Source organism: Chrysochloris asiatica, unplaced genomic scaffold (assembly GCF_000296735.1).
Source record: "Chrysochloris asiatica unplaced genomic scaffold, ChrAsi1.0 scaffold00078, whole genome shotgun sequence".
Taxonomy (NCBI): Eukaryota; Metazoa; Chordata; class Mammalia; order Afrosoricida; family Chrysochloridae; genus Chrysochloris; species Chrysochloris asiatica.
In genome coordinates this window covers 9,683,480-9,700,472 of record NW_006408596.1, presented here as the reverse complement: position 1 = coordinate 9,700,472, position 16,993 = coordinate 9,683,480, and the positions used below count along the sequence as shown (strand labels likewise).

At 37.2% G+C, this 16,993-nt stretch overlaps 1 protein-coding gene across 2 annotated transcripts in view; it reads right to left on the bottom strand.

Moving 5' to 3' along the window:
- Positions 1 to 16,451, bottom strand: part of TAOK3 (TAO kinase 3) — a 138,169-nt gene extending 121,718 nt beyond the window's left edge. Inside the window, exons 1-2 of one of the 2 annotated variants that reach the window (XM_006865458.1) lie at positions 16,352 to 16,451; positions 5,827 to 6,039 (exon numbers count right to left, since the gene is read on the bottom strand). In XM_006865458.1, coding sequence (XP_006865520.1) covers positions 5,827 to 5,946 — 120 coding nt within the window. In that variant the 5' untranslated portion in view covers positions 5,947 to 6,039; positions 16,352 to 16,451. Of the gene's footprint in view, positions 1 to 5,826; positions 6,040 to 16,351 lie in introns of those variants that run through there. The other variant, XM_006865459.1, reaches the window with a different exon arrangement.
- Positions 16,452 to 16,993: the final 542 nt, after the last annotated feature.

Below are 16,993 nucleotides of genomic sequence, written 5' to 3'. Positions count from 1 at the left end.
TCTCCTCTGTGGACTTGTGTGATTCTTCCTCCTCTGGAATGCCAATAATTCTTAAATTCTCCCTCTTCATGTTGTCCAACATGTATCTTAGACTTCCTTCAGATTTTTTTATCCTTTCTTCTGCTTGTTCTTCTATATTAGCAGTATTGAAAAATTTGTCTGCTAGCTCATTGGTTCTGGCTTCCGTATTATCACTTCTACTTCTTTGCCCTTTCAGTGTGTTGTGTATTTCTGATATTTTATTATTAATCATTTGGACATCTTTTTGCAGGTTCTGAATTGTTTCCAATGCTGTATTTATCTTATTTGATTGTTCCTGTAGTGCTTTTCTGACTTCTTCCTTATTTTTCTCAAACCCTCTGTGGAGAGTCTGGATACAGTTTAGTATCATTCTCCTAAATTCCTTCTTAGGCAGTTTCAAGGTCTGCCCTCCTTCCAGTGGGAAGTTTGGGTCTACATCTAGCTCATTTGTGGACATGTGCTGTAATGCTAGATTGTTTCTTGGGCAACTTCAATAATTAGGTTTTCAGTAATTAAATGAATGCATACAGATGTTTTATTGAGGATTCTGGTTGCCTTCAGGTTGATGTGATCAAGAGACAAGCTTCCCTTTACCCTTTTCTTATTACTCAACTCAGACTGACTATAGCAGGTATTGGCTATCTATCTGGTGTACAGCAGCTGGTAATGGCTCTTGCTTGGATGGTGGGATTTTACAGGGTATGATTGCAACTTGGCTATATGACCATAGTTGTTGTCTCTTCTTGGATAATGTAGGGAGAAAAGAGCCCCCTGAAGTTAAAAGGGAAACCAAAAAACAGAAAATACACAGCAAAAATAAAAACAGATTTGGTACTGCAGTCTATAATTGCATAAAAGAAAAGAAAGAAAATAAAAAAGAATCTGTAATATGAGTATGACTTTAACGCCCCTTTCTAGGCCTGCTTGGGGCCGTTCTGTTTTAACCAGCTCTTGGAGGTTCTTCCCACTTTCGCAATTCTGGACCCAGAAATCTTTGTTCGGCAGATCTATGTGTATGCATAGTATAATGCTCCAGAAGTTGGGAGGGGGGTCCACTAACTCAGGCACCCCCTCTAGTGACCAGAGTGGAGGTGCACAGACAGTTTGAGACCAAAGAACAGAGAAAGGGAAAAAAAAGAATGTCCACATCTTTATCGCCAATGATCTGCAGAAGTCTATGGTTGGAGCACTTCTCTGACCTTTCTCCTGCTCCATCACGTCCAAGATGACTGCTCTGAGAGCAGGATAGGAACCTCAGATCAGAAAACAGCATTTCTTGCCTCTGCTACATATTACACTGGCTGTTTTCAAACTTTCTAAATACCCCTTTATATGTAGTTCCGCGTTCTGAGACCATTCCCTGAACTTGCTTCAACCTGTATTCTGTGTTGTTCCTGGCAGGGCTTTGTATCACATGTCTCCCTAATCCACCATTAGGCCCCGCTTCCTTTGTATACCTTTAGTAAAACTTTACTCACATGGGATATTATTGACATTGTCTGAGATTTCCACATTCTGTTGTGTCACCTCTCTTTGGAATGGGCACAAATATGGATCTCTTCCAGTCAGTTGGACAGGTAGTTGTCTTCCAAATTTCTGGGCATAGGTGAATGAGTGTCTACTGCTGCATCAGTTTGCTCAAAGATTTCAATTTCTATTCCATCAATTCCTGGTGCCTTGTTCTTTGCCAATGCCTTCAATGCCTTGGACTTCTTTCAGAATCATTAGCTCATGATCATATGCTACCTCTTGAAACAGTTGAACATCAACCATTTCTTTTTGGTACACTGACTCTGTATTCCTTCCATCTTCTTTTGATGCTTTCTGCATCATTCAATAATTTGCCACTAGAATCCTTCAATACCACAAGTTGAGGTTTGACTTTTTCTTCAGTTCCCTCAGCTTGAAAAATGCTGAGCATATTTGTCCCTTTTGGTCGTCTAACTCCAGGTCTTTATACAATTCATTATAATATTTGACTTTGTCTTCTCAAGCTGACCGTTGAAATTTTCTGTTCAGCTCCTGTACCTCCTTACTTCTTCCATTTGCTTTAGGATCTCTACAATGGAGAGAAAGTTTCAGAGTCTCTTCTGACATCTATTTTGATGTCTTTTCCTTCTTTCTTGTGTTCTTAATAACCTTTTTCTTTCTTCTATATATGTTCTTGATGTCATCCTACAACTCTTCTGGTCTTTGGTCTTTAATGTCTAATGCATCAAATCTATTCTTCAGATGATCTCTAAATTCAGTTGGAATATATTCCAGGTCATATTTTGGCTCTCGTGGACTTGTTTTCATTTTCTTCAGCTTCAGCCTGAATTTACATATGAGCAATTGATGGTCTCTTCCATAGTCTGCCCCTGGCCTTGTTTTAGTTGATGAAATAGAACTTTTCTACTGTCTCTTTACACAGATGTAGTCAAATTGATTTCTGTATACTCCATCTGGTGAGGTCCATATATATAGTCATCTTTTATGTTGTTTAAAAAAAGGTATTTAAAATGAACAAGTCATTAGTCTTGCAAAATTCTATCATCTATCACTGTTTCCAAGGTGGTATTTTCCAACCACCGATCCTTACTCTTTTTTTCCATGCTTTCCATTCCAATTGCCAGTAATTAATACATCTTGATTGCATGTTTGAGCAATTTCAGACTGAAGAAGTTGGTAGAAATCATCAGTTTCATCACCACTGGCTTTAGTGGTTGGTACATAAATTTGAATAAGAGTAGTAGTATTAACTGGTCTTCCTTGTAAACCTATAGATAATATCCTATCACATACAGGCTTGTACTTCAGAATAGATCTTTATATGTTCTTTTTGATGATGAATGTGACATCATTCCTCTTAAATTTGTCATTCCAGGCATAGTAAACCATGTACATTGTTAGATTCAAAATAGTCAAGACCTGTCAATTTCAGCTCACTAATGTCTAGGATATTGATGTTTATGTATTCCATTTCATTTTTGACAATTTCCATTTTCCTAAATTCATACTTCATACATTCCATAAGACTGACGTAGGAACATAAAATTGATTCTCTATTTTACATCCCAAGACTAACGTTGTTGTTGTTGTTATGTGCCGTAGAGTAGGTTCCGACTCATAGCGACCCTGTACAGGGTTTCCGAGGCTGTAAATCTTTATGGGAGCAGAAACCCTCATCTTTCTCTCATGGAACATCTGGTAGTTTCGACCTTGAGATTCGCAGCCCGATTTGTAACCACTACGCTACCAGAGCTCCTTAAGACTAACATAGGAGTGTAAAATAGAAAATCAGTTTTCAACCCGAAGACCAGCTAACAATAAAACGAACTTGAATAGCAATTGAGTATTAAATGAGGGTGAGAGCAGAGTAGTGGTGATAGTGCTGAACGCAGATAATAAACAAGGAGGAAGAGTTCTCAGAAAACCTTGCTGAAATGTTGGTTAGACACACTAAAGGGGACAGACTAAAGATGCAATTCTAAAATCTCATTTGGAAGGAAAACTAATGAGAAGCATTACCTAGTTGGCAGTAAATAAAGGACCACTTAAAAGGAATAGCCAATAATCACCAAGTTTATATAGAAAGGAAAAAGACCCTGGATAAGCCAAGCACTAGAGTTGTGGTGTTGGAGGAGAATACTGAAAGTGCTGTGGACTGCCAAAAGAACCAACAGATCTGTTTTGGAAGAAGTGCAACCAGAGTGATCCTTGGAGACCAAGATGGCTAAGCTTCATAAAAACTATGAGGATTACTAGTCAACTATTTGAGATCAAAAGGGCAGTGTTTACCGGAGGACATAGTTCAGAAATGTTAGGAAAGAAGGGAGGCTGGAAACAGGAAACACAGGGAGAAAGTAGGACCAGTCATGTTACATTGAGGGGACTGCAATCAATGATATGAAACAAAATGTGTGTGAACTGTGGGATGTTAAACACATGATTTACTTTATAAGCCTTCACCCAAATTTAAAACAAAAAAAAAAGAGTTAAAGGCAAAATCCTGCAATTAACAGTAACAACTATAATCCATGATTATTCTATATGTAATCTATATAATCTATAGATCACATCATGCAAGTTGAACTGGTGGGGGAAGGTGAGTGGGACTATATGTATATATATAGGTCTAACAGAGGTTGTTCCTTATATATGTTTTAAAATGGTCAGCAAATATGCCCATGAATACAGTAGAGCAGACAGCAGCAACATTACGAAGTTTTTTAGCTATAGGCACACACATTGAGGGAATGAGTCATTGGACCTGGGAGCTCAGAACCATAGTCTCGTAGAATGTGAGGTCAGTTGGCATAACACAGCCCACAATGTTCTACATCCTACTCTGAGGAGTAGTGAACGAGGTCTTAAAAGTTTGTGAGCAGCTATCTAGGGAGCAACTATTAGTCACTCCCCATCCAGAGAAAAGAAAAGCGTGAAGAAAATCCATGAAGCATGGAAACAGTAAATCCACAGGACTAAGGGATCATGCAAACCTCAGCCTCCCTGATCCTGAAGCCAGAAGAACTACATGGTACCCAGCTATCATTTCAGGCCATGCTGAAAGGGATCACAAAAGGAAGTTCTGGATAGAATGGGAGAAAAATGTATAACAAAACTCAAAATCACAAAAAAGACCAGGCTTACTGCTCAGATAGAGATTGGTGGGACTTTGAGATTATGACTCTTAGTCACCCTTCAAAAACAGAACCAAATTTACCCTTGTAGCACAACTTTCAGCAAAACAACAGGTAGGCCTATGAAATGAACAATAACACCAGGGTGGTATGCACGCTTTAGAACAATCAACCATATGAGACCCAAAGAAAAGCATTTACCCAGGGATAAAGCTCAGAAGGCAGGAAGGATGAGTAATGGAAACAGTAAACATAGGGAAGAAATGGAGAGTGTTGTTGTGGGGATTGCAATCAATGTCACAAAATTGAACTGAGAACAAATTTGCTCTGTAAACTTTCACCCAAACTACAATAAAATTTTTAAAAAGAAGATGAAGAATTACAGTATTTCAGTTGTTTCTCAATCTTCTCTTCAGAAAACCTACAATCTTTAAATTGATTCTAGGGAGCCAGCCTTGTACCTCCCATCCCTTCACATTGGCAGCACTGTACTAAAATTCTTTTTAAGTTCATCTGTCTTAGTACCAGTCTTTCCATCTATTTATCCATTATCCATGTGACATTTATTGAATTCCTACTATATGGCAGTCAATGAACCAAATGAACAAAATCCCTGTCTTTATGGAACTTATTATTTTGTGGGAGGAACACAAATGAAACAAAAAAAACTCATGCATAATTATTTAAATAAACAATGGAAAATGCAATTAAGTACAAGCATGGGGCATTGTAAAATCATAAAGAAAAGTCCTAATTTAGTGTTGGAAGGTTGAGCAGGAAACTAATACTTCACCTGAGACCTGTACAATGTTCAAGGTTTGGAAAGGGATGGGAATGCAATGTATAAAGTTTTCTAGTTGAAGGAATAACATAGAATGCTTGATACATGAAAGAGCCTGGGAAAATTATGGAAATACACAGGATTCAACTTCAAACTTACAGCTTTTTTTTTATTTTTTATTTTTTATAGGACTCCAACATCAGATTCAAAATGTTTAGATATTTACTTGCATAATGTCTACAATCCCCAGGACAGTTTTTAAGCAATGTTCCTACTGCAAATATCCTTTAATTTGTAGAACAAACAGTAAAACCAAGTATATTTTATAGGTGATAGCTACAATGTATAGAGTTCTAGCTATCTTATTGTGATTTAACTAAATGATTCTTTCAGAGTACTTACGAAATAAACTGCTCCAAAACTTCCATGACCAATTTCATGCAAACCAATAAAAAGTTCTTCAGGATCATCTTTGTAGAACAGGTCAGCAATCTCTGGGTCCTTTGGCACCCCTTTACGCATGGTGACCACTACTGAAAGTGCGTGAATTCTTGATATCCCAGTCAGCTTTCTCTCTCATTGACAAATTCAGGTGTTTTTGCAAATCTTCAGCACCTGTAGAGAAATAAATTTTGTTATTTAGAACTTTGTTCTAATGCATTTTGTTTGGTGGTGATACAAGTAAAAATTATTATTAAAAAGTATCTTCAAATGAAAAAATAGGGAACAACTTAGAGACTCTAATACATGGCTTACATACACTATCAAATAGTGTTTTAGCAAAATAAATGACTGGCACCTCCTGAAAATCAGAAACTTATGAGCATCAAAAAAGTTCACCAAAAGAGTGAAAAAGGAACCCACAAACTTGGGAAAATTTTTTGCAACAACATATTAGACAAGGGACTAATATCTAAAATTAATATAAAACTACAATACCTCTATGCAAGAAAAAGACAAACAATCCAACTGAAAAACAAAACAAAACAGGACATGAACAGAAACTTCACCAAGGAAGCTTATTCAAGCAGCCAACAAACATGAAGAAATGTTCACGATCATTAGCCATGAGAGAGATGCAAATCAAAACAACAATGAGATATCATCTCACACCAGTAATAAAAGTGAAGTTCAAAGAAACAGAAAACAACAAATGCTGGTGAGGATGTGGAGAGACTAGGACCTTTGTACATTCTGGTGGGACTGTAAAGTGGTTTAACTACTCTGGAAAACTGTATGGTGCTTCCTCAGAAAATTAGAAATAGAAATACTTTGGTGATGGTGGTGATGGTGTGCCATGGAGTCAGTTCCGACTCATAGTGACCCTGCACTTACAGGAGCAAAAAGCCTCATCTTTCTCTCCAGGAATGACTGGTAGCTTTGAACTGCTGACCTTGAGGTTAGCAGACTGACTTGTAACCACTACACTACCAGAGATCCCTTATGACCCACCAATCCCTCTACTGGGTATAGGGTATATATCTACCCATAGGAAATAACAAGCCAGCACACGAGTAGACGTATGTACACCGATGTTCGTCACAGCACTATCCACAATAGCAAAAAATAGAGAAGCCTAAATGCCCATTAGTGGAAGAATGGATAAAGAAACTTTGGTACATACACACAATGGAATACAATGAAACCTTGAAGAATAAGGATGAAGCTGCAAACCACCTCATAACATGGATGAACCTGCAGGATATTACACTGAGTGAAATTAGTCGATCAAAAAAGGACAAATATTGTTTGAGACCATTATTGTAAAAGCTTAAGAAAAGGTTTCCATACTAAAATAGACAGTCTTTGATGGTTACCAGAAGTGGAGGGAAGGGACAGTAATTCACTGACAAGAGGGTAGACACAGGCTAGCTCAGGTGGTGGGGAGGCCAATATTGAAGAAGGGGAGGGCAACTCACAAGAGGGAGGATGGTAGAAGAATAATGAAGACAGGCAAAGACACAGGAGGTATACAGGGCTAAAGGGGATCGTCGTTATTAGTGATACATACACAACCGTGTGTATGTGTGTATAAGGTGTGGCACTGTGGGATAATGCGCTGAACCTCAAGGTCAGTTTGAACCACAAGGTTCAAATTAATCAGCCGCTCCCTGGAAACCCTATATAGGGTTGCTATGAGTCAGAATCAACTCGATGGCATTTAAAAACAACAACAACACACAACCTTGGAATAACTATGTAGATACATGGATTGAGACAAGCAGAATAAGTAAGGGAGAAAAAAGGATATATATATATATGTGTGTGTGTGTGTGTGTGTGTATGTATGTATTCATATATCCCACAACTACATAAGAGTTTGAAACAGGATATTTGTACATTAGTATTTACCTTTTATGCAAACATAGCTAGGAATATGGCAGAGTACACACCAGGCAAAATGATGAAAAATCCTAGATATTCTTTAACATCTTAAGGCAATGAGTTTCTGGGCCTGGTGGCTCAGGGCCATAGTCTCAGGAGACACCATGGTCAGTTGGCCTAACACAGTCCTCAAAAGTAATGTTCTACATCCTGCTTCGGTGAGCAGTGTCTGGGATCTTGAAAGCTCATGAATGGCCATCTAAGGCGCAGATACTGGTCTCTCCATGTGCAGAAGAAAGAAGAGGCTTAGCATCAATTAATCCAAGGGACTAACAGTCTCCAACATTCTGAAACTAGAAGAACTACATAGTGCCAAGCTACCACTACCAACTGTCCTGAAAGGGATCACATTAGGGGGTCACAGATAGAGTGGGAGAAAATGTGGAACAAAACTCAAAATTATTCATAATAATAATAAAAATGGCTTATTGGTCAGAAAGAGACTGGAGGAACTTGAGATTATGAACCTCAACCATCCTTCAGATCTGGAAAGGAACTCACCCTCGTGGTCCAATTTTCAGTTAAGCAGTAGATAGGACATAATGTGAGGAGGGACCAGTCACTGAAGAAGGATATCATGTTTGGTAAGGTGGAGGGTCAGAGAAAAAGAGGAAGATCCCCAGAGAGATGGATTGGCAAAGTGGCAACATCAATGGCTTAAGCCTGGCAACAATTGTGAGGTTGGCCCAGGAGCGGGCAGTGTTTCATTCCGTTGTGCACAGGGTCGCTATTAGTCAGTACCGACTCAATGGCACCTAACAACAACAGCAACAAGGTTTATAGGTGGGGGCCCACAACGCTAGCAAGGTATACTCACCAAAGAATAGTCAATAATACAAAATCAAAAGGGCAAACAAAGTTGAGAAGGGATATGAAGGTGGATAGAATGCAAATAGGAACCATAAGAAGGAAGCAGGACAACTGTTTTTGCACAGAAGGGACTTTCAAAATGGAGATGAAACAAAATGTACGATTTGTTGAATGTAAAGCTGATGATCTTGTCTGTAAACCTTTACTCAATTCACAATAAAACAATAAAATAAATAGATAAATCAAAAGTATCTTTGTCTCGCAACTCAACAATCAAAAGAAATAACCTAAAATGAAAACCAGGTAAACAATCTGCATAGACATTTCTCCAAATGGCCATTAACACATGAAAAGATAGTTAACATGATTAGTCATTAGGGAAAAGCAGACTAAAATTACAGTGAAAAACCATTCACATGCAACAGGATAGTTATAATTTAAAAAATCAGAAAATAACAAGTACTGATGAGGATGTGGGAAAACTGAAATCATACACTACTGGTGATAATATAAAACAGTGCCACCATTTTGGAAATCATTCCTTAGAAAGTTAGACACATAATTAGTGTTTGGCCCAACAATTCTATTCCTGGTCCAACAATTCTCTATACATTAGGAGCTCTGGTAGCATAGTGGTTACAAATCGGGCTGCTAACTTCAAGGTTAGCAGTTTGAAACTTCCAGCTGTTCCGTGGGAGAAAGATGAGGATTTCTGCTCCCATAGAGATTTACAGCCTCAGAAACCCTGTGCACTATGAGTCAGAACCAACTCCACAACACATAACCACCACCACCATAGGGAATGAAAACTATGTCCACACAAAAACTTGTACATGAATTTTCAAAGCCACATTATCATAAATCTAGAAGGTGGAGACAACTGATGAGTGAATAAATAAATGGCAGCAAACCCATATATTGTTGTTGTTTGGTGAAAGTCAGTTCTGTCCCACAGAGATCCCATGTACAACAGAACATAACACTGCCTGATTCTGTACCATCCTCACAATTGCTGCTATATGTGAGTCCATTGTTAAAGTCATACTAACAATCCATCTTGTTGGCAGTCTTTTTGTTTGTCACCAAGCATCGTGTCCTTCTCCAGGGACTGGTCCCTCTTGATTAACACTTCCAAGCAAGTAAGGTAGAGTCTAGCTATCCTTGCTTCTAAAGAACATTCTGGCTGTATTTCTTCCAAGACAGATTTGTTCATTCTTCTGGCAGTCCATGGTATATTCAATGGTCTTTGCCATCACCATATTTCTCCTTTGATTCTCCTTATTCACTGTCCAGTTTTTACATGGATAGGTTGCTGTTGTTAGGTAATATCAAGTCGGTTCCGACTCATATCGACCCTATTGTGTACAGGAGGCGAATGAAAATACCATGCCTTGGATCAGGTGCACCTTAATTTTCAAAGTGACATCTTTGCTTTCTAACACTTTAAAGAGGTCTTTTGCAGTGGATCTGCCCAATGCAGTATGCCATTTTATTTCTTGACTGCTGTTTCCATGGGCATTGATTGTGGATCCATGTAAAATAAAAGACCTCATAAATTGGATCTTTTATCCACTCATCATGACTTTGCTTATTGGTTCAGTTGTGAGGATTTATGTCTTCTTTTTGTTAAGGTGTAATCCATACTAAATGATGTCATTTTAAATTTTCACCAATAGGTTTTGTAAATTCTTTTCACTGTCAGCAAGCAAGGTTGTATCATCTGCGTATCTCAGGCTGTATGAGCCTTCATCCAATCTTGATACTACGTTTTTCTTCACATAGTCCTGGTTCTCAGATTATTTGCTCAGCATACAGACTGAATAAGTATTGTGAAAGAATGCAATACCTTTCTCAATTTTAAACCAGTTGGTATCTTCTTGCGCTCTTCAAATGACTGCCTCTTGGTTTATGTACAGGTTCCACATGAGCACGAATAAGGGGTTCTGGAATTCCCATTCTTTGCACTGCTAACCATAATCTGCTATGATCCATATAGTCATATGCCTGTGTTTAGTCACTATAATACAGGCAAACATCTTTATGGTATTCTCTGCTTTCAGTCAAGATTCATCTGACATCAGCAATCATATCCCTTGTTTCACATCCTCTTCTGAATCCACCTTAAATTTCTGGTAGTTCCCTGTCCATTGACTGCTACCACATGTCTGAATAATCTTCCACAAAATTATACTTGCATATGACATTTTTAGGCAAATAACATGTACATTACACCTTTTCTCCCCTAAAACCATATGTATTAGTTTCCAATGCACACTACATGCCATATAGTAAACATGAATTATTTATGTGGGTGTGTTACATGGGAAAACATGGTAAAAAGGACACTCTAAATGAAATACCAGTGGCCACACTGATAAGAAACCTGTAACTTCACTATTAATCAAAAAATTAAAAATTAAAATAAGACATCTCTTTCCACATACTAAACTGAAAAAGTAATAGAAGAAAATAATACATTTTAGTGCAAGCGAAGAAAGCAGTCATTTTATATATTGCCAGAAAGTAAAACGGGTACACTGCTTGACACAATAATACTCTTCCACGTTTTCACACTAGGCAGTTTACATTTTTTAAATCTAAGTAGATACAGTGTAGACAGAGTGAGATATTCAAGGTTGAAAACAAGGATACTTTCATCTACAAGTATGGGATTTCTTTGTAGGTATTTTGTTCAAAATAGATGCTGGTATTTCAGGAAATTTTTTTATGTTCTTCTTTTTATTTATCTGTGTTCCATAAAATTTTTTAACTTCTTATTGTGAAATGAATGAATGTTTACAGAGTACATCATAAGGTTTACATTCAACAAACTGTCCATTTTGCTTCACTACATGGGTGTTATCCTCCCCACCCCCCCCCCATGTACCAACAGTTAACAGCATTTACCTGTATTTACTTAACTATGCATTCCTCTCTATGTCTATCACTACTTCTACCTTTCTTCTGCTAAACCTCCCTGCTCTGTCACCCATGTTAACATGTGTCTACCCTCTTTGTCCATCAATAATTTTCCTTTCCACACCTTCCCTGATAACCACCATAAACTGCTTCTTTTACCAAGAAAACTTTTTTTTTTTTAAAAACTTTTTACAACATCACTCTCATATAATAATGTTTGTCCTTTTATGACTGATGGATTCACTTTCACTCAGCATAATGTCTTCTAGGTTCAATCATGTTGTGAGGTGTTTCACAGATTCAATACCCCTCAACATCTCGCAGTTCTTCACTGTGTGTATGTACTGAAGTTTGTTCAACCATTCTTCCGTTTGGGAGTATGGGCATTAGGCTGTCTCTATCTTTTTGATATGTTTCTTGTAGACAGTATATTGAATGATCCTCTTTTCTTATCCATTCTGCTCTGTATGTCTCTTTAATGGCACATTTAAACCATTTACATTCAGTGTAACTATCAACAGGTAAGAATTGATTACTGTCATTTTCCTGTGTGTTTTTGTGGTGTTGCTGATTCTTTGTTTCATATAATTTTCTATGCTGAGTTTATTTTATTTGTAAGTTTACTTGTCATTTTCATTTATTCTGTGTTGATGTTTACTAAATGTTTTTATTTTCCTCTATTTTTATTTTGATGTGCAAGTGTATTCTTTTTATTTGATGTTACCCTGTAATGTATTAATTTTTCCCGTGTATAAAGCAGTCTGTTTTGTCTTAAAATCTACTTGACTTCTTTGCCATTTAGAAGTTCTGTATCTACATTACTCTCTCTTTTTGCTTTGTAGTTGACTTCATCATACATTGATATCTCTGTTTTCCTTCTTTCAGTACTGTAGGTTTGTTTTACTTTAAATACTTGTATATCTGGATTGAGTTCTAGGTAGTGTTGTCATGAATGGTAAGCTCAGGATGTTGTCTGCTGTTGTTGGTTCTCAGTCCAAAGAACACCCTTTAGCATTTTTTGCAATGTTGGTCTGGTCATCACAAATTCCTTTAATTTCTGTTTATCAACAAATGTCCTAATTTTGCCATCGTATTTGAGGGACAGCTTTGCTGGGTAAATGATTCTTGGTTGGCAAACTTTTTCTTTCACAGTTTTATATATATCATTCCATTGCCTTCTTTTCTGCCAGGATACTGCTGAGAAATCAGAGTTTAGTATTACTGATTTTCCTTTGTGGGTTAATTTTTTTCCAACAACTCTTCAACAAATTTCTCTGTACTTGTCTCTTCCTGTTCTGGAATTCTGATCACCCATAAATTGTTCTTCTTCAGGGTATCACACAGAACTCTTATGCTTCCAATGGATTTTTCAGTCTTCCTTCTAGTATACTAGTACTGAGAGATTTATCTTTAAGATCACTAATTCTGGCATCCAGTACTTTACATTTATTCCTTTGCCCTTTCAATGTATTGCCCACTTTGAGATCTTTGTATTAATTTTGCGAGTTTCTAATTGTAGGTTTTGAATTGTTTCAAAATTTGCGTTTATTTTGTCTTTTTGTTCTTGTAGTGTTTTACTGAATTCTCCTGAATTTTTATTGTGTTTTCTTTGCTTTCCTCGATCTTTCTGTTGGTATTTTGAGGGTACCTAATTATTATTCTTTAGAATTATTTTTCAGTTAGTTCTATTACCTTTTCTTCCTCAGAAATATCTTCTGACTCTGCATCTTGGTCATTTATTTGAACCATTCTCTCTTGTTTTTGCGTGAACTAAAACTGTCTGTTGTTTCTGGGACATCGTGAGGTTGTCATATTTGTAAAAATAAACAGCACAGTTATTGGATGCAGAGGGGAAAATCTCTGGGTGGCTCCTGCAATTCAAGAAGTTCACGAGGTAATTGTGGAAGGGCTGTAACAGCAGAATTCCTGGCTCTAGATGGAGTTCCTACTGGACTCAGTGTTATCTCTGTTCAGGGCACTCAGTCGCAAAGTAGTTCGTGGGGCCCTCGATGGAGCTGGTTTCAGTGTCTTTTCTGTTGCCCACTTAAATGCCAGGCCTCCCTCCACTTCCAAAGCTGCTCACAGATGAATAAGACTCGTATGGCCGGACATTCATCAGTCATTCTCCCTCTCTCATTGTCCTTTCTAGGCCTCTCATCCCCAGCAAGCACTCCATCCACATCTTTAGCCTTTATTTTGAAGTTCAGAGTGCCAGAATTTTCATTTGTGTCTTTTTTTTCTCTTGCGTCTTTGTTGTATAGATTTGGTATACTGCGTCTGCCATTTTGTCCTAAGCCTCTAATGAAGACATTATTGACTAATTAAGCTCAATTACTTAAGACTTCAGGAAATATTTCTAGTTTAAGGTTTAAAATGAACACAAAGCAATGTTCTCAGTGGTTCGTCTAGTGGTCTTGGCTCTAGAAATTCTAGAGCACATGAAAAATTTTAATTCTGTTCTATCTTTTCCCTTTTGATCATAATTCTATTATCAAAACTTTAATTAAAATGTTCAGTAATGGCAGCTGGGCATCATTTCTTATGGTAAAGGCGGCAGTTGCTCATGGAGGTAAGTAGCCCCACATTCCATTTCCTCCTTCTATTCTTGACTCTTCTTCCTGTTGTTTCCACTTGGGCTAGCCCTTGACACCTTGGACTAATTTGGGTCCAGATCATGTACACAGCAGCCCACTTACTATCAGGACTCAGTGGGGATTTTCTAAAATGTTACAAACCTGCATGTCTTCTGTGATTAAGAAACAAGTGAAACTAAAATATTCATGTAATTCTATAGCCTAAATTACAAAGTATTACAATAAAAATCTAGCATTTATCTGACAGTTTGTCATACTGTGGTGATGTGCATGTTGCTGTGATGTTGAAATTTATGGTACCAGTATTTTAAATATCTGTTGAGTCTCCCATAGTGGACAAGTTTCAAAAGGCAAAATACTGAGTGATGCAGAAAGGACCCAAACAAGATGGAAGGAATACACAGAGTTACTGTACCAAAAAGAAATGGTTGCTGCTTAACCATTTCAAGATATAGCATATTATCAAGAACCAATGGTAATGAAGGAAGAAGACCAATATGCACTGAGGCATTGGCAAAGAATAAAGCTCCAGCAATTGAGGAAATATAAATAGAAATCTGTCAACAAACTGAAGTAGTGCTAGACACACTCACTCATCTACGATAAGAAATCTGGACAACTACCTGGACAACTAATTGGAAGAGATCAATATTCGTACTCATTTCAGAGAGGCGTCCCAATGGAATGCAGAAACCATTAGATAATATCACATGCAAATTAAATTTTGCTAATTCAAAAATGGTTGCAATAGTACATTGATAGGGAACTGCCCCAGAGCTTCAAACTGGATTAGACAAGGATATAGAAGGACATAATTTGGATCTTGGTTGAAAGCAGAGTATACCAGAAAGAAGTTTACCTGTGCTTCATTGACTATGCAAAGGTTTTCGAATGTGGGATCATGACAGACTGTAGACAACATTGCAGAGAGCGAGTATTCCTGAACACTTAATTGTGCTCAAGAGGAACTTGTATATAGACCATGAGGCAGTCATTCGAATAGAACAGGGAAACAATGAATGGTTGAAATCAGGAAAGGTGTGTGTCAGGGTTATATTCTTTCACCATACTTATTCAATCTGTATGCAGAGCAAACAAAATGAGAAGCTAGATTATACGTAGAAGAATGTGACATCAAGGTTGGAGAAAGACTCATTAACGTTAACTGCAACATGCAGACACAACCTTGTTTGCTAAAAGCAAACAGGACTTAAAATATTAACTGAAGATCAAAGACAACAGCCTTCAATAAGGGTTACACCTCAAAGTAAAGAAAACAAAAATCCTCATCACAGGACAAATAAATAACTTCATGATAAATGGAAAAAAGATAAAAATTGTCAAAGACTTCATTTTACTTGGGACCACTAACAACACTCATGGTAGCAGCAGTCAAGAAATCAAATGATGTAAAGAAAAAACAAAATAAACAAACCAAATGATGTACTGCATTAGGCAAATCTGCTGCACATGACCTCTTTAAAGTGTTCAAGATCAATGATGTTGGTTTGTGGGGGAAGGTGCAGTAGCCTCATATGCATGTGAAAGTTGGACCACAAATAAGGAAGGCCACAGAAGAAATGACACATTTGAGTCATGGTGTTGGAGAAGAATATTAATAGTATCATTGAGAGTCAGAAGAACAAACAAATCTGTGTTGGAAGAAGTGTAGTCAGACTGTCCTTTAGAAGACATGATGACGAGAGTTTGTCTCTCAGACATATTATCAGGAAGGTCCAGTCCTTGGAGAAAGAGACCACGCTTGGTAAAGTGAAGGATTAGTGAAAAACAAGAGCCCCAACGAGATGGACTGGCACAGTGACAGTAGCAGTGGGCTCAAGAACACCAACTGTGAGGATGGCAAAGGACCTGGCATTACTTTGTTCTGTTGTGCACAGGGTTTCTTTGAGTTGGAACTCATTTGAAGGCACATAGCAACAAACAACTACAATAAAAACAGCAGTACATATTTTCCACAGAAAATAATATGAAAATAGGAAATCAAGCTCATTTCTTAAATGAGTTTTCAATTTTAAGCTATAACTAAGAAAAACTAAAATCTACAAGCAAATAATTAGAAATTCAAAATTTTTTCAATGATTATTTTACCACAATTTAATTTATTTTTTATGTTGCCTTTTTATCTTATAGAAAAAAGAGACAATAAATGAATTCCAATTTTGCAGGAGAAATCTGTTGCATGGATCCTTGGACAATACCTTTTTTTATGTGGCACAGAATAGACTGTAGGGCTCAGATTCATTTTAGCAGCAGTCTTTTCTCTTTCATAACTTCAGTCATTGGTATTTCTGGTGCACCTATGGAAAAAGAATAAAAGAAATTAAAGATGCAATAATTTCTAATAAAGCAGTGGGAAAATACTTAAAAATGTAAGTGTAACAAAGGTAAAACTTTTCTTTATCTGTAAAATGATAAGATTTGTCACACTAGAGATACAGGTTACTCTTTTGCTAGCAGTACCCTAGAAATAAATAGTGGCATTACATTTCAGAATCTATATTGAGGTTTCCACTAGTCTGAGTCCATAGAAACTAAATAAAGGCTACCAGTCAACAAGTCTAAACTGATACTACTAATGGTGTGTCAGTAAAACTTGTATTTTGTATTGTTATTCCAATAGGAATGATTATTTACATTGACTCATCCACTTTCCCTTTCTATCCACTCCTATAACTGATCTTAGACATATTGGGGGAGGGGTGATTATTACTTATTAAAGTAGTGTATGTCTAATGTGGAAACTATAAGAAACATATCCTATTATATATACTTTTAAATTCATAACACTACTCAGGATAACTCCATTGACAATCTGTCATCCTTTCATCGACGCACACATT